Source organism: Piliocolobus tephrosceles, chromosome 16 (genome assembly GCF_002776525.5).
Source record: "Piliocolobus tephrosceles isolate RC106 chromosome 16, ASM277652v3, whole genome shotgun sequence".
Lineage (NCBI taxonomy): Eukaryota > Metazoa > Chordata > Mammalia > Primates > Cercopithecidae > Piliocolobus > Piliocolobus tephrosceles.
Window position 1 is genome coordinate 2,148,511 of NC_045449.1, and position 22,636 is coordinate 2,171,146.

At 49.4% G+C, this 22,636-nt stretch overlaps 2 protein-coding genes and 2 non-coding genes across 6 annotated transcripts in view; 1 reads left to right on the forward strand and 3 right to left on the reverse strand.

The window, feature by feature from the left end:
- TSR1 (TSR1 ribosome maturation factor) overlaps positions 1-9,299 on the reverse strand; it is a 29,984-nt gene extending 20,685 nt beyond the window's left edge. For 2 of the 3 annotated variants that reach the window (XM_026449605.1, XM_026449604.1), the window contains exons 1-11: positions 8,071-8,211; positions 7,774-7,877; positions 7,252-7,471; positions 7,007-7,141; positions 6,219-6,643; positions 5,307-5,466; positions 4,707-4,870; positions 3,920-4,113; positions 2,646-2,808; positions 2,216-2,326; positions 1,047-1,179 (exon numbers count right to left, since the gene is read on the reverse strand). In XM_026449605.1, the coding sequence (XP_026305390.1) occupies positions 1,047-1,179; positions 2,216-2,326; positions 2,646-2,808; positions 3,920-4,113; positions 4,707-4,870; positions 5,307-5,466; positions 6,219-6,643; positions 7,007-7,141; positions 7,252-7,471; positions 7,774-7,877; positions 8,071-8,167 (1,906 nt within the window). In that variant the 5' untranslated portion in view covers positions 8,168-8,211. Of the gene's footprint in view, positions 1-1,046; positions 1,180-2,215; positions 2,327-2,645; positions 2,809-3,919; positions 4,114-4,706; positions 4,871-5,306; positions 5,467-6,218; positions 6,644-7,006; positions 7,142-7,251; positions 7,472-7,773; positions 7,878-8,070 lie in introns of all 3 variants that reach the window. The other variant, XM_023184769.3, reaches the window with a different exon arrangement.
- Positions 829-923, reverse strand: LOC111521393. The gene has a single exon (XR_002724935.1). It is a non-coding gene; the product is annotated as a small nucleolar RNA SNORD91 family (small nucleolar RNA).
- On the reverse strand, positions 1,979-2,071 carry LOC111521387. Its single transcript, XR_002724930.1, has one exon. It is a non-coding gene; the product is annotated as a small nucleolar RNA SNORD91 family (small nucleolar RNA).
- Positions 9,299-22,636, forward strand: part of SGSM2 (small G protein signaling modulator 2) — a 49,047-nt gene continuing 35,709 nt past the window's right edge. Inside the window, exons 1-2 of the mRNA XM_031934284.1 lie at positions 9,299-9,466; positions 15,351-15,426. Coding sequence (XP_031790144.1) covers positions 9,410-9,466; positions 15,351-15,426 — 133 coding nt within the window. The 5' untranslated portion in view covers positions 9,299-9,409. The remainder of the gene's footprint in view (positions 9,467-15,350; positions 15,427-22,636) is intronic.

Genomic DNA, 22,636 nt, shown 5'->3' on the forward strand with positions numbered 1-22,636 from the left:
AAAAAAAAAAAAAAAAAAAAAAACGCCAGGCACGCTGGCTCAGGTCTGTAATTCCCGCACTTTGAGAGACCAAGGCGGGCGGATCACCTGAGGCCAAGAGTTCAAGACCAGCCTGGCCAACATGGTGAAACCCCCTCTCTACTAAAAATACAAAAATTAGCCAGGCATGGTCGTGCGTGCTTGCAGTCTCAACTACTCTACTTGGGAGGCTGAGGCAGGAGAACAGCTTGAACCCAGGAAGCGGAGGTTGCAGTCAGCCGAGATCACACTATTGCACTCCAACCTGGGCAACAGAGTAAGACTCGTCTGCAAAAAATAAAATAAAATAAAAAATAACCAGGCCGGGCGTGGTAGCAGCTCACGCCTGTAATCCCAGCACTTTGGGAGGCCGAGGCGGGCGGATCACGAGGTCAGGAGATCAAGACCATCCTGGCTAACACGGTGAAACCCTGTCTCTACTTAAAATACAAAAACTTAGCTGGCGAGGTGGCGGGCGCCTGTGGTCCCAGCTACTTGGGAGGCTGAGGCAGGAGAATGGCGTAAACCCGGGAGGCAGAGCTTGCAGTGAGCCCAGATCTCGCGACTGCACTCCAGCCTGGGTGACAGAGCAAGACTCCGTCTCAAAAAAATAAAAAAAAAAAAATATATATATATATATATATATATATATATGATGAAAGCTTAGCTTTTTTGGTCTTCAATTCCCCATTCAAATGCCACAGGTGTTGGGATTATGGGTGGAAGCCACTGCACCACTGCACCCACCCTAATAACCTTTTTATAGAGCTGCCAACTTCTACTCAAAACCTGCTCTGGAACAAATACTCATGGCAAAAAAGCCTCAGTATCACACAGAGGTTGCATCACTGGGATGCTTCAGACAGGTTCAGACATTTTGAGTAAAAACATCATTGGCTCTTAAGCCAGAGTACTGAAAATACCTCTAACCCAGAGATGTAAGATTTTGAAACCATATTCTGTACCCCTCCACAAGTCAGTTTCCCAAAAGACAAGATGGGCAAGAACCCAGGTTCCCCACTGCTAACCTGCAGTGTGCTGAGAGAATAAAGGTGAGGCTCGGAAGCGCCTGAATCCACAGTGGAATATGAGCTCTTCTTTGGCTTTCACAGGTTCAGTGTTGCCAGGGTCACGCCTCACCACCATATTCAATACTGACATCTGGGGACCAAGTAAGAAAAATAAAAACCTTCATAGTCTAGGAATACAATTGCCTAAACTGAAAGAAAGCAAACCAAACTAGCAGATTCAGACTCAATCTAAAAACTGACAATGCTAATTAATGGTGGAGTATAGATGCTGAAACACAGGTTCATGCTTTCCCTCCACCAATGACTGGCATTTAAGCCAAACAGGCTGATCGGACCATTCAGGCACCCTTCAATGCTAACCTACCTTCCTGCATCTAACAGAAAAGAGCTCAACATCTGCCACACAAAAATCAGTGGCCTTCAAGGCATTCACTCACCACAATCTCAAAACCATACTCATTGAAGCCCCTTCTTCTTGAGCCCTTACCAAAACCGATCCAAGAACTATCACATACCCCACAACATACACAACTACTGGCCACCAAAAGAAAAGACATCTGCACCTTGGCATAAACTTTTTTTTTTTTTTTGACATGGAGTTTTGCTCTTGTTGCCCAGGCTGGAAAGCAATGGTGCAATCTTGGCTCACCACAACCTCCACCTACCGGGTTCAAGCAATTCTCCTGCCTCAGCCTCCCAAGTAGCTGGGATTACAGGCATGTGCCACCACACCCGGCTAATTTTGTAGTTTTAGTAGGGATGGGGTTTCTCCATGTTGGTCAGGCTGGTCACGAACTCCCCACCTCAGGTGATCTGCCCACCTTGGCCTCCCAAAAAGTGCTGGGATTACAGGCGTGAGCCACCGCACCCGGCCAAACCTTTATTTTAATGGCTGCCAACCCTTGTTCAAAATCTGGTCTGAAAAACATACTTAGAGAAGTCTCAGAATCACCCAGAGATTGCATCACCGATGTTTCAGACAGGTTCAGACAATATGAATAAAACCATCACTGACTTCTCTATTATTCTCCAATTCCTAATCATAAAGGCAGACTTTTTGCATCCCAATGAGCAAAATGTTAGTCACACATAAACAGAATTTTAGACTGTCAGAAGCAGCTGCAAAGTTTTATAACCTCCCATTTTCCTACAAGATACTAATTTACCTTCTGTTCATGAGGTAGTAAAGAAAACGCAATCAAGGGTGCTCCTTGCCTGAAGCACTCGACCACTGAGACAGGGACTTCAGAGACATGAAGTGTGACATACCAGCCAACCTGCCATAAGAAGCAGAAAGCAATCATGGAGTTACCCTTCAAAGTCCCAATAATGTGGAAGCTTTCTCCAAATATGCTGAGTCTCTCAGATGACCTTTTTAAAGCCTACACTCACCCTTCAAGATGCTTCACTACCCAGATCACGCTTTTTCATTTAACATCGTTGATACCTTTTTGTTCCCAGTATCATTCTACTCAATGACTCAGGGGCTCCCCTAATCCCCCAATGCAGCATATTTTCATGCCAAGAGAAGGAATAAAGTAGGGAGCATGTTGACAAATGAAAGCAACATACAAGATGAACAAGGAGGATAGATACCTCAGCTCCTTCAACCTCTTTTTCTTCAATCTCTTTAAAAATGCTTTTCCTAGTATTAGTAAAGTTCTGAAACTGAAATATCCGAGCATAATCTTGAGGAAGGTTTTCTTTAGGATCCCATGGAGATGTCCGGAAGCTCTTAAGCCCTCTGTATTTCTGAAATCTAGGATATTGAAGATTTTAAAGAAATTAAGTCAGATTTATATGGTGCTATATAGACTCGTCACTGCTAAAATGGCCAAGGAGCTAGCTGAAAAGAACTCCAATCACTCTCTCTCCAAACAACCCGACAGCTTCAACCAAGACCACACTCCAAAACAGCTTGTAGGAGTTCTATCAGAACCAAACCCAAGCTTCCTGTTGACAAAAGACAAAGTATTTACAGTGGCTCCCTGTTAGCTGTCAGGGAACTTTTTAACCTGACAAAAAAGATGCTTGGTAATGGCCTGATATAGTTCAGGTGTGTGTCCCTGCCCAAATCTCATACTGAAATACAATCCCCAGTGTTGGAGGTGGAGCCTGGTGGGAGGTGACTGCATTAGGGGAGAGGTTTTCTCATGAATGGATTAGCACCATCCCCCTTGGTGAGTGAGTTCTCATGAGATCTGGTTGTTTAAAAGTGTGTAGCACCTCCTGCCTTGCTCTCTTGTTCCTGCGCTAGCCGTGTGACATGATTTGTTCCCCCTCTGCCTTCTGCCATGATTGTTTAAGGCCGCCCCAGAAGCTGAGCAGATGCCAGCACCATGCTTCCTGTACAGCCTGCAGGACCATGACCCAATTAAACCTCTTTTCTTTATAAATTGCACAGTCTCTGGTACTTCTTTATAGCAATGCGAGAAAGACCTAATACATAGCCTTACCTCCCTAATATCCAAAGTTAATTCACTGGCTTTAGTCACTTACCCCCAGAACAGATATAATCATCTACATCTTCACTCTTCTACTTACGCTATTCTACCCAAACCCCCTAAAATCTCCAAACGTTATATAAGTCAATTGAGTATTGGCTCCTTTGGGAAGAAGTATTTGCTAATTAACCTTAGTATTTCTCCTTCATCAAAGTCCTGTAACGTTAGTCTATACCACAGTCTAGAACTTGATTATATATGACCATTTCCTGTATGTATGTCTTGGCTTCCCAGATTAAACGTTAGCTCTTCAGGAGCAGGAAAAATGTGTTTCTCTTCTTTCACATCACAGTGACACAGCTCTGAGCCAAGTTTTTAAAAACCTATTGATTTAATTTAGACTTGTCGATAGACTTGTTGACTAACCGAATTCTAGCAGCCACATCACGGGGGGTGTCCACTTCATCTGGAAACATCTCTTCCAGTCTTTCTTGTTTATATTTCTCCAACATTTTTGCCTCAGCTTCTTCATCCACTTTCTCATCATACAGATCATCATGCACAGACTCCCCGACAGTCATAGTTTCACATTCCTCCTCTTCTTCTTCACCACTCTCATCCTGTAGAATAAAGGATTACAGTTATTTCAGAAGAAATCCACACCTGTCTCTACCCCAAAGGCCAATAAGCTAAGAGTAAAATAATTGTACTAGATCCCTATTCCCAACCAACATAAATTCTAATACAGTCTAAAGTATAAAAACAAAAACCTCATTCCTGGCAACTACAGAGTCATTCCTAAGAAACTAACCATACAAGGCTGGGCGCAGTGGCTCACGCCTGTAATCCCAGCACTGTGGGAGGACAAGACGGGCGGACCACGAGGTCAGGAGATCGAGACCATCCTGGCTAACACGGTGAAACCCCGTCTCTACTAAAAATACAAAAAAATTAGCCGGGCGTGGTGGCGGGCGCCTGTAGTCCCAGCTACTCGGAGGCTGAGGCAGGAGAATGGCATGAACCCGGGAGGCAGAGCTTGCAGTGAGCCCAGATTGTGCCACTGCACTCCAGCCTGGGCAACAGAGCGAGACTCCGTCTCAAAAACAAACAAACAAACAAAAAACTAACCATACACACCCCTCAAGATCACAATTGCATTTTGCCTTACATTTGGAGCTAGACACAGAATTGGCCTAAGTCCTCATTTCCTTACCTGAGATTCCTCCTCCATAAAATCCTCATGTTCCATATCATCATATTCATATTCATCTCCTTCCCCACCACTTTGGCTGCCACCATCCAAAATCCATTCAGCTTGGTAACTGGATGTTCCTTTGGGGACCTTCTTTACCACCTTTGAACTTTCCTTCAAGAAATCTGTAAAAGCCCAAACAAATTAAGTAAATTATAGACTTCCTTTCCCTATCCCTCTGGTTATTCTCACCTAGGCAAGGCACCAGATACTGCTGCCAACATGGGAAATTCTGGCAGACACTGTAAATAGAACTGACTACTTCCAAATTTAATTCAGCTGCCTCACAACTAGCAATACTTACACAGCTAAATAATCCCTGCAATGAATGCAAAGTTGTTTATCTGTTCACGATGAAACATTAACACAAATAATTTTGTGAAATGGAACAAAGCTGTGTGTAATGTTTGTTTATTGAAAACATACAGCATTTGAGGGTGAGGAGAGACTTTCAACTATATCCCCATCCCACTCTATCCTATAGGGCCCTCACTTGGAACAGCTAGAGAAAATCCACAATTTCAGGTCAGATGAATTACAAACAAGTTTACCAATACCAACCCTTTGCCTCACTCAGCTCCTCCTCAGTGGGCCAGGTTTGCTCTCCCTCCATTGGATCTGGGATAACCTCTGCTTGCAAAGATTCCTGTCTATCAGGGTCTGCCCTCATTAGGACCTTAAGGCCTTCTTCCATATCATCTACGGTATCCGTAGCACAAATCTGAAAATCAAAAGCAGGTGATAGTCAACCATGAACCAAAAATCTCCTAAATCTAATATAGTAACCAGAAAGACCCAGAAATATCAGTCCTCACGTAGAAGATGAATACAACAGAACGCTAAAACTTGTCAAAACTTTTCAAATGGCCATTTTCTAATTTCCAGGGTATTTTAAGTCTCTGCTTGGCTCTTGAGGTCTTTCTTAATCTGCTCCCACTCCTACCCATTTATTACATACCTCACTCCCATCAAGATGATTTCTTCAAAGTTCAAATAAACCCTTTAATCCACCACTGTGCCTAGGTTCATTCTGTCTCTATCTTCTAGGATATTCCTTTATCCTTCTTCAACTCATAAATCACATTCATCCTTCTCAACACCTTGCTCAAGTCTGATCTCTTCTATGAAGCTTGCTAGTCTACTTCCTCAACTTCCACTGCTGGTCCACACCTTAACCATACGCTATCTCAGTCTTTATTTCACAGACGCCATTTTGTTCCAGCCCAATTAAGTCCCTTGAGGAAAGCAACCACGTCTTGAGAGTGTTTTATAAACTCAGAGCCAGTCACAGTGCAGAGTACCTAGAATGTGCTGGGTAAATGTGATTTATCAATATATTTATAACTGACTATTGCCTTACTTCAGACTAGCAGTCTCCTCATTCACCTAAGTGTACAGACTACCTTCTCTGAATTTAAGTTTCCTTCCTGTGCCAACTTTCACATGAACATGAATTAAGAATATCAGTCTTACCTCCATTGCCATGTCTGGGTCCTTTTGGGGTTTAATTCCTCTAGGATTTAAAGGGAAAGGGTCTCCAGGGGCATCTATCTGTTTCATCTGGAAATCGCCATGTCCAACGATATGCAGCAACCTATTGACATTCATAGTCTGCCCTCGAACATAGCCTGAAATTTTCAAGGTGCCCACCAAGTTATTCTCTTCACTAGGAGCAAAATCAACAGCATGGGCAAACAGGTAGGCCCGCCGATCTCGAAACACAAGATGCTGTTGCTTCTGGTTAGCCAACTGCCTAAGCAGCATCCCTGCCTCCTGTTGAGTGTCTAACAAGAGGAGTTTGTCATGCGGAAAGCGCTTCTCCACTGCTTTACTTAGCTTCTTCCTGGCATCTATTTGTTTCTTCAGTGGGAGGCCAGAAATCCCCTGGACAGCTAGTGCTGCAAGCAAAAGAGAAAACGCTTCATGACCTATTGCTTCATTACATAAAAATCCCTCCGCAGTTCACAAACAACCTAATAGCTCAGTTGCAAGCCCAGAGATCACTGGGAAACCCAACACTTAACTACACTGAACGAATTTCACAGTGAAATCAAACTTCATATCCTTGTTTCTCTGGGCAAAGGAGAGCCAAAAACAAAAAGACACCCTGAGTGATAATCTGTAAACAATGGATCAAGTTTAATCCATATGTGTACATCCCACCACCAGTTGAATATGATCCATCAGTTGTACTCCTATATCAAATGCCAGGCATAGTGCCTGACAAATTATAGGTGCACAATAAATGCTAACTCACTTACTATAGGTGGGAAGGCCCTGAGCAAAGAGGCAGGAAAGACAGTAATCGCCGGTGCTGTCCCAGCCTTCTAGTGGATCAAGAAGGAACAGGATGGTATCAGCTACTTTAGCCATGTCCAACACAGTATGCAGATCCCCTGGAGACAGAAGACACAGTAAGAAGAGGTGGTTGGCACCAGCATATTATGCTAAAAAAAAAAATTACCACTACTCAAACGTAATAGAAAATATTGGTGTGTACTCTAACCTGGCCTTGCTGACGTGAAAAACCACCGATGTTTCAAGCGGGGGCATAACAGCATAAAGCTCTGGGTGTTTCCTAATTCATTCAAGTGTACTGTTCCAGTGTCCCTATCCTGAAGCAGCTGCATGGCCCCTGGCAGGCAAATTCTGCTGTGCAGGGGCACCACCAGTACCTGATGAGGAGGGCCATCCTTGCCACCCAGCTGTCTCTTCTCTGCCAGAACCTGAAAACAGAAAGATACCCAAGAACATCTCAGCGTCTCAGTACTTCACGCCAGCATCGAATTTCCACTCCCACAGATGCTCCCTCTACCCACAACCAGCATCTCTCTGGTAGACCACAGGTATGCCGGCGGGGTGGCAGGAATTCTGACGATAGCAAAAACTGCTAGACCTGCAGGCTCGACACGTGCTCTTGGGCTATGCTCTATCCCTGGACCCCCACCCGGTCTCATTTTCCAGTTCCAGGCAATAGCCACCCAGAACAGCAGAGAAGCCGCAGTCTCCCAAATCCCGCTCCTCTCACCGCCTCCTTCTTCTGCTTTCGGAGCTGGCTGGCGCGATGCCTCTGGTCGACTCTGCTGAGTTCTTTTCTCACCTTCTTGCTTAGGGTTTTCAGTGCTAGACGGCCTGAAGGGCATATTATAAGGGGCTGGTGTGATCGACCCCATAACGAGGTCAAGAAAAGGGACTCCTCTCCGCCCACCTTAGAAAGGGCCTTTCGCGTGGAGCCCAGACGGGAGACAGAAAGCTCAGTCTGGGCATGGGGAAAAGAGTTAATAATGGCCAAATAGCCCTTATTCCTTCTACGCTATCTTCTTACCCTTGCCGTCCCGCTGTGCAGATCCCCGACCCCGATGCCGCCCGCCTTTATGAGCTTTATTCTGCTGCTTGAGCGGACCGGGGCGGTGAGCCGCCATGCTGCAGCGCGCGTGTGCAGTCTACACTGCTTCCGGGCCAGGACGAACGCTTCCTGTTCCCTCCAAGGGGGCGGGCTCTCAGTGGGGCGGGACTCCCTGCGCCCCCTCGCGACCGTCTTTTCCAGCCCCCGCAGAGAGCGCCGCGTTAGTGGCCCCGCCAAGCCACGGTGGGAACTTTTCCCACGCCGCATTGTGTGGTTTGGGGGCTTGAAGGCGCCGGGTGTAGATTCTCGAGGCTTGGGCTATTGGTCCAGCAGGGCTGTTTGTGCCCCTTGCATTGTCATTTTTTTTGCGCCATAAAGCTGCATCACATAGAAACATGTTGACTGGAAGGCTCCATTCGTGCCGAAAAGGCCTATGCCCTTCCTGTCACCTAGATTCGGTCATGTTGCTCTTCCATTTGCAACGGCATGTTATCACTCTAAGCAACCTTTCTTCTCCCTTGATTCCCTAGCGAGGCTTGGGAATCGCGTGGAAGACACTTCTCTCACCTTGCCTGGTTCCGTACCAGCTCACGCCCGTCCCTGTTACTCCAACCCGCGCCCCGCCTCCCACGGAGCGGCCGGGAAAGACCCTGAGGGACATGGCGACCCGGCGAGGGGGACTGGCTGCGACCCTCCGGTCCTCGGGCTCCGGCGGCTGCGCTCCCACTAATCTTCCCAGAAACTTGGCGACGGCTGGACGGGGATTCAGAGGGGTCACGGGGCCCGGCTGCACCGGCTTCGCCGTGGCCAGGCTCGGACCGCAGGGGACCCCGTGCCCGAGCCCCGGCCCTTTCCGTCCCGTCGGGAGAGGGAGCAGGGAGAAGTCAGGGGACATTGAGCGGGACCGAGGCTTGCTCTCAGCCGCCGGGCCGCGCGTCCCAGGGCCGGCGCTCACAATGCGGCTTCGCGCCCTCCAGCCGGAGCTGGTGCGTTTCCATGACAGCGACCCCCGTGGCGCGCGCCCGGGTCTGCCGCCCCTAGGCGCGCACGGCCTCTCCCCGCCCCGATCCCCCGTCGCTGTGCGCAACCCCCCTCTGGCTGTGGGAAGGGGCCGGGCCTGCCGCCTGACGTCTGTGCGGGGCTCGGAAGATGGCTGCGGAGCCGAGCACCGGGCAGTGGCTGCGGCGGCGGCGGCGGCGGGCCGGGAGCGCGGTGGGCGGGGACTCCGCCTTGCGCGTGGGGCGCTGAGCCGAGAGTCGCGGAGGCGGCGGGGGCGCGGGGGCTCCGAGGGCCGCTCGGCGCCGCCTCCTGCCACACCATGGGCAGCGCAGAGGACGCAGTCAAAGAGAAACTGCTGTGGAACGTGAAGAAGGAGGTAAAGTCGAGGCAAGGACCCCGGGGGGGGGCTCGTGTCCTGGCCCGCGCGGCCCAGGGGGCAGAAAGGTCAGCGCCCACCCCCCGGCGCGGGCACCCGGGCCGAACCTGGGCCGGGAGCGGAGGGTCCTGGACGGGCTGCGCATCCCTCCCTTTTCTCGGATGGGGGAGGGCAGCGCCCCTCGGCCCGGGGGCTCCGGCCGGCGCTCCGGGCTTGTTTGCTTCTCAGCCCCGCAGCTCCCCGCCCTGTGACGGCAGCGGCGCTGGGAGCCCGAGGCCGGGGGAGGGGTGGCGGGAATGGTGGGGATGGCTGGAACCGGAGCTGCCCATTCAGTGCCCGCGCCGCCGGGGGAGGGGGCGGAGCCCCGCGCGGGCTCCCGTGGCGCAAGTGGGTGTCGTGCGGACCGAGCTTCCCCTTGTCCTCAGTGGGTGTCTTGCGGGCTGAGCTCCCCCTTGTCCAACGCTGCCCCCTCCGCTGTGCCTCCAACTACGGAGTGCTCGCTGCCAGAGGGGTTCGCCGCACACCTCACTTTCTCCCTCCCCGCCCACCTCCTTACCCAGGGACCAGGGGCTCGTTTGAGAATGGTTTTTAACACTCGGAAGTTTTTCCCTTTTGAGGGAAGCCCCCCTACTTCAGAAAGAGAAGCAGTCCTTCCCTCTGCTAACTCCGTTTACCCTGCCCCTGCCCAAAAGCCCATTTCCATTTCGGGTGGGGGGCAGTGCCTATATGAATGACTCACTCCCATATGCGAGCTGGAGAGCTCAGACCCGCAGCGCAGATGAGAATGCATTGGGCCTCCTTCCCCTGCCTGCCCCTATGGCTGTTTTCCGCCTGGTAAGTGAACTCCACCCCGGGAGGAGACCCCCTGTTTTGTCCACTACCTTGTATCCAGTGCCTGGCACACTGTAGGCACTCCGTGACTGTTTGGTAAATAAATGTGCTGATTTTGGAGACTTCGAGGCCTGGTGTGTGGAAAGCATACATTTTGGAATAGTCTGGACCTCATCTGTGTGACCTTGAGCGAGTTACTTAACTTCTCTGAGTCTAGATTTCTTCCTCTCTATGCTACCTACCTTATATATAAAAGTTTACCTCACGCCTATAGTCCCAGCACGTTGGGAGGCATAGGCGGGCAGATCACCTGAGCTCAGGAGTTCGAGACCAGCCTGGCCAACATGGCAAAACCCCGTCTCTACTAAAAATACCAAAATAAGCCAGGCGTGGTGGCGTGTGCCTGTAAACCCAGCTACCTGGGAGACTGAGGCAGGAGAATGGCTGGAACCGGGGAGGTGGAGGTTGCAGTGAGCCGACATTGTGCCACTGCACTCCAGCCTGGGCGACACAGTGAGACTCTGTCTCAAAAAAAAAAAAAAAGTTTACCTTAGCTGAGCCCTAATTAGAGTTTCAGGGCTGGGGAAGGGTCTGGGCTCTCACAAAATCCTGGAAAGCGGCCGGGCCCGGTGGCTAACGCTTGTAATCTCAGCACTTTGGGAGGCTGAGGCGGGTAGATCACGAGGTCAGGAGTTCGAGACTAGCCTGGCCAAGATGGTGAAACCCCATCTCTACCGAAAAAAAAACAAAAAACAAAAATTAGCCGGGCATGGTGGAGGGCACCTGTAATCCCAGTTACTCAGGAGGCTGAGGCAGGAGAATCGCTTGAACCCAGGAGGTGTGGTTGCAGTGAGCCAAGATCGAACCACTGCACTCCAGCCCGGTGCAGTGACTCACGCCTGTACTCCCAGCACTTTGGGAGGCTGAGGCGGGCGGGTCACGAGGTCCAGAGATGGAGACCATCCTGGCTAACACAGTGAAACCTCATCTCTACTAAAAATACAAAAAATTAGCTGGGGTGGTGGTGGGTGCCTGTAGTCCCAGCTACTCGAGAGGCTGAGGCAGGAGAATGGCGTGAACCCGGGAGGATTGCAGTGAGCTGAGATAGCACCACTGCACCCCAGCCTGGGCGACAGAGCGAAACTCCATCTCAAAAAAAAAAAAAAAAAAATCCTGGAAAGCTCTAGATGGTTCTCTTGCGTTAGCCATGGCCTGGCTACTATGCCCTAATGTTTGTTCCCACCCCTCCCCTTGGCAAAGATGTAGTTGAAGCCATCAGCTTTCCAGCTTGTGCGAGAAGCTTCTTTGAGTCTTTGCTGTGAAGAGGACAATAAAGGGTTTTCTTAGGCCAGGGGTGTAGCAAGTCAGCATTTAAGCCCAATTCTGCTCTCCCCAATGAAAAGAGAAATCTTGATTCTCCTCCAAAAGGAAGCAGTCTAGTGACAGAGACTTGAACAGTATAAACAAAATAGAAAAGTACCTGTACCCTCACTAGAGGTGGATATGCTGGGATAATAGGTGGGATTCAGTTTTGGAGGTTAGTCACAGATAATGGGAAATCCTGGAGATGGAGTCTTGCGCTGTCGCCAGGCTGGAGTGCAGTGGTGCGATCTCAGCTCATTGCCACCTTCACCTCCTGGGTTCAAGTGATTCCCCTCCTGCCTCAGCCTCCTGAGTAGCTGGGACTACAGGCACATGCCACCACACCCAGCTAATTTTTTGTATTTTAGTAGAGATGGGGTTTCACCGTGTTGGCCAGGATGGTCTTGATCTCCTGACCTTGCCTTGGCCTCCCAAGGTGTTGGGATTACAGGCATGAGCCACTGTGAACGGCCAGGAAATATTTTTTAAGAGGATGATGACTTTTTCTACCAGTGTTAGAAACTATACTGTTTCTAACAGTGTTAGGACTATACTGATCCAAAAGTGATTGCCAAGAAAATGTGAGAAATGTCAGAATATGCCATAGCTACGTATCATACCTGACAAAAGTTGACCTGCTCTGAACTCAGTGTTTCTCCTTTCCTCCTTCAGTGTTTTATTTATTTATTTATTTATTTTGAGACAGAGTCTCGCTCTGTTGCCCCAGGCTGGAGTGCAGTGGTGCGATCTCGGCTGGCTGCAAGCTCCACCCCCCAGGTTCCCACCATTCTCCTGCCTCAGCCTTCGGAGTAGCTGGGACCACAGGCGCCCACCACCACGCCCAGCTGATTTTTTGTATTTTCAGTAGAGACAGGGTTTCACCGTGTTAGCCAGGATGGTCTTGATCTCCTGACCTCATGGTCCGCCCACCTCGGCCTCTCAAAGTGCTGGGATTACAGGCGTGAGCCACCACCCTGGCCCACTGTTTGATTTCTAGAGAAACATCCTGTCCTTTCTGCAAGGAGAAACAACAGGAATATTGGTAGACCAGGCTGGCCTTTCACAAAGGACCACTGGTATAATTCTAGGGGCATCTACAGATCCTCCTAACCCAAAAATCTGCCCCATCAGCCTGCTTCAGATGCCTCCAGGTCTTTAGCTGTGACATTATCTTCTGTTGAATGCAAACATCCTTGGGAGGTAATCTAGCAAGTTTTTTGGTTTGTTTTTTTTGTTTGTTTTGTTTTGTTTTTTGAGACAGAGTTTCACTCTTGTTGCCCAGGCTGGAGTGCAATGGCGCGATCTGGGCTCACTGCAACCTCTGCCTCTCAGGTTCAAGTGATTCTTCTGCCTCAGCCTCTTGAGTAGCTGGGATTACAGGCACGCACCACCATGCTTGGCTGATTTTTGTATTTTTAGTAGAAATGGGGTTTTGCCATGTTGGTCAGCCTGGTCTCGAACTCCCTACCTCAGGTGATCCTCCCGCCTCAGCATCCCAAAGTGCTGGGATTACAGGCGTGAGCCACCATGCCCAACCATCTAGGAAGCTTTTAACAGCTCAGAGTATATAAATTGATCTGTTCCCCTTTTACCTGAGCACTAACCATTAGCAGTTGCCGCAGGGAGGAGCCTCTAGGTCCTTCTTCCCGCCTCCCCAGCGTTTTGAGGTTCTACCGCCCTCCAAACTATACAGTCCTGACTAAGGTTCTTGGGAACCTGGACAGTATCAGAAATTACATTCCTGTTTAAAGAATGGGGAAGACTACCTCTACCCAGGACTCACGTTATGTGTAGCATTCTACACTAGGTAATCTCTCTAATCTCCAGTACTAGTATCTGCCTGCTAGCAGGTTCCCCCAGGACATCAACAGTGTCTGGCTTAAATGTTGGGAACCACCAGAACCTCATCCATGGGAGTATAAACTGGTATAACCAACTTTGGAGAACAATTTGGCAATATCTAATAAAGCAAAGTGTATGCATCAGACATTCCTTGCCTAGAAATATAAATCCAAAACATTTGTTCACCAGAAGACATGTCCTCAGTGTTCATAGCAGCAATACCCGTAACAGCCCCAAACTGGAAAACACCCAATCGCCAGTTGTTTGTATGCTCACACCACGGAGAATGAACAATTTATAACTCTACACGGCATAAACAAATTTCAGAATGACACAGGTGAGCAAAATAAACTAGTCACAAAACACTACACACTGAGTAATTCCACTTGTGAAAAGTATGAAAACCCAGGCTGTGGCTCACACCTGTAATCCCAGCACTTTGGGAGGCCAAGGTGGGTGGATCACCTGAGGTCGGGAGTTCAAGACCAGCCTGGCCAACATGGAGAAACCCCATCTCTACGAAAAATACAAAACAAAAAAAAGAAAGAAAAGAAAAAAAAACAGCTGGGCATGGTGGTGCATGCCTGTAATCCTGACTACTCTGGAGGCTGAGGCAGGAGAATCGCTTGAACCCGGGAGTTGGAGGTTGCAGTGAGCTGAGAACACGCCACTTCACTCCAGCCTGGGCAAAAAAGTGAAACTCCCAGCTCAAAAAAAAAAAAAAAAAAGTATAAAAACCCACAAAACTATCGTGGTGGAATCAGGAGAGTGGGTACCCTTAGGGGGAATAGTGACTAGAAGGGAACATGATGAGGCGAGGGTGTTGGTCACATGTTTTGTTTTTTGCTGTAGTTGCTGATTTCACAAGAGTGTTCATTGTGTGAAAATTCACCCCACTGTATAATTGTGATATAAGTTATTTTATATGTTTACTGTACATCAATTAAAAAGGTTTCTTTTTAAGTGCTTTCTTAAAGAAAGAAATGACCAGCTGGGCACAGTGGCTCACATCTGTAATCCCAGCGCTTTGGGAGGCCGAGGCAGGTGGATCACCTGAAGTTAGGAGTTCGAGACCAGCCTTACCAATATGCTGAAACCCCGTTCCTACTAAAAATACAAAAATCAGCAGGGCGTGGTGGTGGGCATGCACCTGTTGTCCCAGCTACTCAGGAGGCTGAGGCAGGAGAATCCCTTGAACCCGGGAAGCAGAGGCTGCAGTGAGCCGAGATCGCACCATTGCACTCCAGCCTGGGCAACAGAGCAAGACTGTGTCTCAAAAAAATAGAAATGACTGTTTACCTTACAAGATATTTGGGAACTTTTACATACAGGTGGGAACCCCAGACATTAGACTTTTAGAGCCTAGGTGGAAAGAAGGCCGGACTTTTGGGCATGTAGAAGGTGTCCCGGAGGTATGAGACCTACCCCTAACCTCGGAGAATAGGGAGAAAAGAAGGAGGGGCAGGTTGTTTGTCTGCAGGCTGTGCCAAGATGGTTTGTCTCTAAAGGACAGTATGTCTGCCCAGAAGCCCTTCTCCAGCTGAGAACAGATGAGCAAACAGCATCCTATTCCCATTCTCCAAGGCACGGCACTTCCACCTGGGCTGGAACATGCACTCATTGTTTGATGGGTTTTTGACATTGTTTTCCCTGGTTTCCTCTCCAAAAGACTCGAATCAGACTGGGCTGAAGAAACTTTGCTTCCCCACACCTTTCATCCCTGTCATCTCTGCAAGTGTCTGAAAGTGACTTCAGACCAGAAGGGCAGAACCAAACTATTTATTTGCCCAGAGGTCTTTGATAAGGAAAAATAATAACAAAAGCAGTGATGCTGTCCATGTGTCCGCAGGTGAAGCAAATCATGGAGGAGGCTGTCACCAGGAAGTTTGTGCATGAAGACAGCAGCCACATCATTGCTTTATGTGGTGAGTGAGGGACTGAAGGATGGTGGGAGGTGGGTCTAGAGCTGAGGACACTGGCTTGAGGCCGGGAAAAGATGAGTCCTCAGGTTCAGTAGCTCTCAAATCTGGCTGCAAGTCCAAATCAACTTGGAAGCTTTTGAAATCCTCTTTGGCCCCCTTTGCAGACCTCCTACATCAGGATCTTCAGGGGTCAAGAATCTGCATATTTTTAGTTCCCCAGGATAGTAATTCTTACATTTTAACATGCATCAGAGTCACCTGAAGGGCTTGGTAAAATACAGATTTCCGGATCCCAATCCTGGAGTTTCTGATTCTAGTAGGTCTGGTGGAGAGCTGCTGCCCTAGGTCATTTGAGTTCAGGAACCAGTGCTCTGATTGATTTGGATTTTGACTTCAGAGAGGGGTTTGTGCTTTTTGGATGCTGTGTGCCACTTTCCCTTTCTGTTTCATCCCACACGTGTTGCTCCATCATCCTAACCCCAAGCACTTGACTGGATGTAAAAGAGGCCAGGAGGGGGGGCCATGCCTTCCAGCCTCAGAAAGGAGAGAGTCTCTTACAAACCATTGCCTCCTTCTTCTCCGTGTGGCTAAGCCTTCCAGCATCAAAAAGGAGAGAGTCCCTTATAAACCATTGCCTCCTTCTCAGCGTGGCTAAGCCTTCCAGCCCCAGAAAGGAGAGAGTCCCTTATAAACCATTGCTGCCTCCTCAGCGTGAAGACTTTTGCTTTGCAGGAGCAAGCCTATCTCTACGCACAGACTTTTCTTAGATTTCTAGGAATTTGAGCTTCCTCTCAACCCCCCATCTGAAGGGACAGGGAACCATTCGCCTTCTCTGTGTTGTATTCCTTGGCCTCTGAGATGGGTGTTGGGGTTTGTGGAGGGAAAGGAATGAAAGAACAGACAAGGAAAGGGATGCTTTTGGACAGCAGTGTGACGCAGCAGATCAAACTGCCCCTCCCCCTTATCCAGCAGCAGATCCCCACCGAGGGCTCACCAGGTGCCACTGTTCACCGTGCAAGGAAATGGCAGTGACAAGATGGACAGAGTCTCTGCCGCAGGAGCTTACATTCTGTTGGGGAGACAGACAGGAAACAAATGCACAAGTAAATATATCATCCAACAACTTAGCACGTGATAAGAGCTAGGAAGAAAAAACAGATGTGGGAGGGCAGTCAGGGAGAGGCGGCCTCTGAGCAGAGTCTGAGTGACAGACGCGTTTGAATCCTGGCATCCTGCCTTTTAAGTCATCTTGGTCAAGTTTCTTAACTTCTCGCACACTCAGTTTGCTCCTCTAAAAACAGGGGGATGGGCCGGGCGCGGTGGCTCAAGCCTGTAATCCCAGCACTTTGGGAGGCCGAGATGGGCGGATCACGAGGTCAGGAGATCGAGACCATCCTGGCTAACACGGTGAAACCCCGTCTCTACTAAAAATACAAAAACTAGCCGGGCGAGGTGGCGGGTGCCTGTAGTCCCAGCTACTCGGGAGGCTGAGGCAGGAGAATGGCGTAAAACCGGGAGGCGGAGCTTGCAGTGAGCTGAGATCCAGCCACTGCACTCCAGTCCGGGAGACAGAGCGAGACTCCGCCTCAAAAAAAATAAATAAATAAATAAAATAAAATAAAATAAAAACAGGGGGATGATTCCCACCTGAAGGAATCTTTGTGGGGATTCAGATGATGCGTGTAAATGTTCATTTGCTCGTAGCATTGTAAGTGCTCAAAGAATGTTCGTCTCCCCTCCTTTGGGGTGTTGAGGCGAAAGGTAGGTTTGTAGGACTTGAGTTCACACCATGTCCGTTTGGGAAGGTTTTCCCAGTTCTTTGAGATGATGGAATAATGATTCCCAGGTTTACAAGACACAGCCTGACCTCAGTTTTTCTCAGCGGAACCTATGCTCTGGAAAAAAAAGCATGCCAGTCTTATGATAAGCAATTTTGAAGAGTGTTAGAATTCTCAGCCGGGCGCAGTGGCTCACACCTGTAATCCCAGAACTTTGGGAGGCCGAGGCGGGCGGATCACGAGGTCAGGAGATCGAGACCATCCTGGCTAACATGGTGAAACCCCGTCTCTACTAAAAATACAAAAAACTAGCCGGGCGTGGTGGCGGGCGCCTGTAGCCCCAGCTACTCAGGAGGCTGAGGCAGGAGAAAGGCGTGAACCCGGGAGGTGGAACTTGCACTGAGCCGAGATCGCGCCACTGCACTCCAGTCTGGGCAACAGAGTAAAACTCCATCTCAAAAAAAAAAAAAAGTATTAGAATTATCTTCCTGCCGGGCACGGTGGCTCACGCCTGTAATCCCAGCACTTTGGGAGGCCGAGATGGGCGGATCACGAGGTCAGGAGATCGAGACCATTCTGGCTAACACGATGAAACCCCGTCTCTACTAAAAATACAAAAAACTAGCCAGGCGAGGTGGCGGGTGCCTGTAGTCCCAGCTACTCGGGAGTCTGAGGCAGGAGACTGGTGTGAACCCGGGAAGCGGAGCTTGCAGTGAGCTGAGATCCGGCCACTGCACTCCAGCCTGGGCGACAGAGCGCAACTCCGTCTCAAAAAAAAAAAAAAAAAATTCTCTTCCTTTCCTCCTGTGCTATGTTCTCTTGACATTCGCCAGTGTCTGTTGTCACCAGAAGAGCTGTGCTGGCAGCCCAGTTATGCGTGGCTTGGTGCTGGGCTTCCTCAAAGCACACACACTGGAGAAAACAGAATAAAACGGTGCAGACAGCTTGTGCATGGGCGCCGTGTGTGGGTAGCCCTGGGAGAAGCAGGGAAAAGGGGCACGAGGCAGGAGGAGGCTGTGGACGTCTCCCATTCAGGCCATTGGCGTGAGAAGAAGCTGTCAGCTCTCCTCCAGTCAGTCCACCGGCCCCCTGGAGAGTAGTGGGGCTTTCCCTTTTGTCTTCTGCCTGAAGTTTGTGCATGAGGACAGCAGCCACATCATTGCTTTATGTGGTGAATGAGGGACTGAAGGATGGTGGGAGGCAGATCTGGAGCTGAGGACACTGGCCTGGAGCCGGGAAAAGATGAGTCCTCAGGTTTAGTAGCTCTCAAATCTGACTGCAAGTCCAAATCAACTTGGAAGGTTTTGAAGTCCTCTTTGGCCCCCTTTGCAGACCTCCTACATCAGGATCTTCAGGGATGAAGAATCTGCATATTTTCAGTTCCCCAGGATAGTAATTCTCACATTTTAGCATACATCAGAGTCACCTGAAGGGCTTGGTAAGACACAGATTTCTGGGTCCCAGTCCTGGAGGTTCTGATTCTAGTAGGTCTGGGGACCCCCCCTTGAGGCCCCACTTTGAGGGCTCTTTCCGGGAGGCAGGGATATCGTACTCCAAAGGAATGGTTTTTCACCTTTCAGTCAGTTTCAGTAACTGGAAGAGAATAAGGCCCTCGAGTCTCCCGGCTTCTAAACTGCCCAGGAACAAGAGGAGCCCCGTGCTGTCAGTCCTCAGGAGGTGCCTTAGTGCCACCACTAGGAAATTCAGTGCTAACAGGGCCAGACAACAAATGATTGCAGGGGAAGCTAACGGGATGTGAGGCAGCGGCAGAGACTGAGGTGACCCAGCGGCACTTGCCCTGTGTGAAGATGGGCAGCCAGTATTTTGGCTCTTGCAGGAATTTGGGCCCAGGCTTCCCATGGCCTCTGTTTTATTTTCATCTCACTTGAAACAAGAAGTCTGGGTTTTTATATGAAATGTCCTATTTTTGGCTGGGGTGGCTCACGTCTGTAATTCCAGCACTTTGGGAGGCTGAGGTGGGCGGATCACTTAAGGTCAGGAGTTCAAGACCAGCCTGGCCAACATGGCAAAACCCCATCTCTACTAAAAATAAGAAAAGTTAGCCAGGTATGGTGGCACACGCCTGTAATCCCAGCTACTCAGGAGGCTGACGCAGGAGAATTGCTTCAACCCAGAAGTGGAGGTTGCAGTGAGCCGAGATCTCCAGCCTGGGCAACAAGAGCGAAATTCAGTCTCAAAAAAAAGAAAAAAAAAGAGAAAGAAATTTCCTATTTTTTAAATACTGACAGCTAATTCCCATTTAAAAAAAAAAAAATTGTGTGGGCCAAACTAAAGACATCTACCAGCCTCTGCCAGTGTGCTGCCTCTGCTTTGGGCTCATCTGCCAGCCTCTGCCAGTGTGCTGCCTCTGCTTTGAGCTCAGCACAGTCACTGAAAACAGGAACAGGAGAGGTTCCAACAGTATCAGACTAAGTCAGGCCAGGGTGTCTCAGGGCCCGTGGATAGAGGAATCCTTAAGCTTTGTCAAAATTGGTGCTCAGTGGTGAGATAAATCCCAATTTGGACTGAAACTGAGGCTCGTTAAAAGCATTGATTATCAACCTTTTTCCTCTGCCTGCAAAGCCGCTTCCATGCATTGCATGGTGGAATCATGAGAGATGCTTGCAGGGGAGGGGGAGGGAAGACTAGCGAGGTATGGATCAAAAACACCACCCCTCTCTGCCATTTTGGAGATTCTGATGTGCCAGTCTCCCTCAGTCCCTGGAAAAATGCTCTGAAATGCATTTTTAGGCTGAAGTTGATCCAGACTTAAACTATGCCTTGCTACTGCCCTAGCCATGTCCAGAATTCAGCTTTGTTGTGGGAGCAATGGGAGGATAGAGAACGTGCTGAGAGAGCAGGAGCAGAGTGAAGTCTGTGGAGACTGGATTACAAGCCCAGCGACACCACGGTCCCTGCTGTACTGGGCCCCTCAACTCCACACTGACCCATGGTTCTTGGCAGAGGAGGGTTAGGGGGTGACTGAGGAGAGCCAGGCCTAGGCAATACGAGCTTCTCTGAGCTTCTTAGAATGCAGACATTTAAACAGAAAACACAGAGCCTTCCCAGAGAGCCTTCCTGGAGAATCACTGGGTCAAGACCTGACCGTGGGCAAACCCGGGAAAGTTTGCAGCCAGATCCCCATTCCCATGACCCCAGGGGAGGGGCGAGACTCCTAGGACTGGCTAGAAAGATGCTTTGTGGAGTGTTTGCTGTGGTTGTTCCTAAACCTGTCTGTCCAGAAGCTGGGTATGCAGTAGGCCCCTGCAAATAGAAACTTCCTTGGGGTGGAGGTTTCACTGGCAAACCAGGCTGGCAGCGGTGGGTGCTGGCGAGGGGGTCTCTGTGTGCTGTTCCCAGGCCCGAGGATCAGAACCTATGTCACTGGCATGGAGGGTGGCGCTTGGAGAATGGACTCAAAACTACCACTCTGGGGCCAGGCATGGTGACTCACACCTGTAATCCCAGTGCTTTGGGAGGCTGAGGCGAGAGGATCCCTTGAGACCAGCCTGGGCAATATTCCAAGACCCAGCCTCTACAAAAAAATAAATAACTGAGGCCAGGCGCGGTGGCTCAAGCCTGTAATCCCAGCACTTTGGGAGGCCGAGATGGGCGGATCACGAGGTCAGGAGATCGAGACTATTCTGGCTAACATGGTAAAACCCCGTCTCTACTAAAAAAATACAAAAAACTAGCCGGGCGAGGTAGCAGGCACCTGTAGTCCCAGCTACTCGGGAGGCTGAGGCAGGAGAATGGCGTGAACCCGGGAGGCGGAGCTTGCAGTGAGCTGAGATCCGGCCACTGCACTCCAGCCTGGGTGACAGAGCGAGACTCCGTCTCAAAAAAATAAATAAAATAAATAAATAAATAAATAAATAAATAACTGGCTGGGCATGGTGGTACACGCCTGTAGTCCCAGCTACTCCAGAGGCTGAGGTAGGAGGATCACTTGAGCCCAGGACGTCAAAGCTGCAGTGAGCTGTGATTGCACTACTGCACTCCAGCCTGGGGTAGGGGGGGGAGGAGAGAGAGAGACAGTAGGGGGGGGGGACCCTGTCTCATTTGTTTGTTTGTTTATTTATTTATTTGTTTCGAGACGGAGTCTTGCTCTGCTACCCAGGCTGGAGTTGCGTGACGCTATCTCAGCTCACTGCAACCTCTGCCTCCCCGATTCAAGCGATTCTCCTGCCTCAGCCTCCCAAGTAGCTGGGATTACAGGCGCCCACCACCACCCCCAGCTAATTTTTGTATTTTTAGTAGAGACGGGATTTCACCATGTTGGCCAGGCTGGTTTCAAACTCCTGACCTCAGGTGATCTGCCCACCTCGGCCTCCCAAAGTGCTGGGATTACAGGTGTGAGCCATCACGCCCAGCCTCATTTTTTTATTTTTTTTAAACAAAACCCAAAAACTACCACTGTGGGGGAGGGATCTTTGATATATCCTTTTATCCTTTTTATCTTAAAACATCACATCAAGTTTACATTTTTCTCTATAATATGGTTTTTGATTTTTTTTAAATTTTAATATAAAGACTTACTGTTGAATTAAAGTATAGGCTGGTATCTCCTGTCACCGCCTCCCCTGGAGGGGAAGGGTTTTTTTTTTTTTTTTTTTCTTTTTAAGATGGAGTCTTGCTCATCGCCCAGGCTGGAGGGCAGTGGCGCGATCTGGGCTCACTGCAAGCTCCACCTCCCAGGTTCACTCCATTCTCCCGCCTCAGCCTCCTTAGTAACTGGGACTACAGGCGCCCGCCACCACGCCAGGCTAATTTTGTTTTTGTATTTTTAGTAGAGATGGGGTTTCACCATGTTCGCCGGGATGGTCTCCATCTCCTGACCTCGTGATCCGCCCGCCTCGGCCTCCCAAAGTGCTGGGATTACAGGCTTGAGCCACTGCACCCGGCCAGGGAAGAGTGCTTTTAACGTGCATTTGTGGGCAGAATACTCAAGGGCAGGGTTAAACAGCAAATTGTCCTACGTTTCACTCTTGAACTCTGCATCTGAAGTAGTCATGCATGTACTTAGGGCACAGTTACTCCGTTGCCATCGGGGAGCTGGGGTAATTTAGGCATCAACCCATCGTGTCTCTGGGCTTGCTCTCCCCTCTGGCTCAGTTCTAGGAGTGTCTGCCTCCACACAGCCTGTCTTTCCCTTCCTTCCTTCCTTCCTTCCTTCCTTCCTTCCTTCCTTCCTTCCTTCCTTCCTTTCTTCCTTCCTTCCTTCCTTTCTTTCTCTTTCTTTCTTTCTCTTTCTTTTTCTCTCTTTCTTTCTCTTTCTCTCTTTCTCTTTCTTTCTTTCTCTTTCTCTCTTTCTCTTTCTTTCTCTTTCTTTTTTCTTTCTTTCTTTCTCTTTCTTTCTTTCTTTTTCTTTCTTTCTCTCTCTTTCTCTTTCTCTCTTTCTTTCTCTTTCTCTCTCTCTCTTTCTTTCTCTTTCT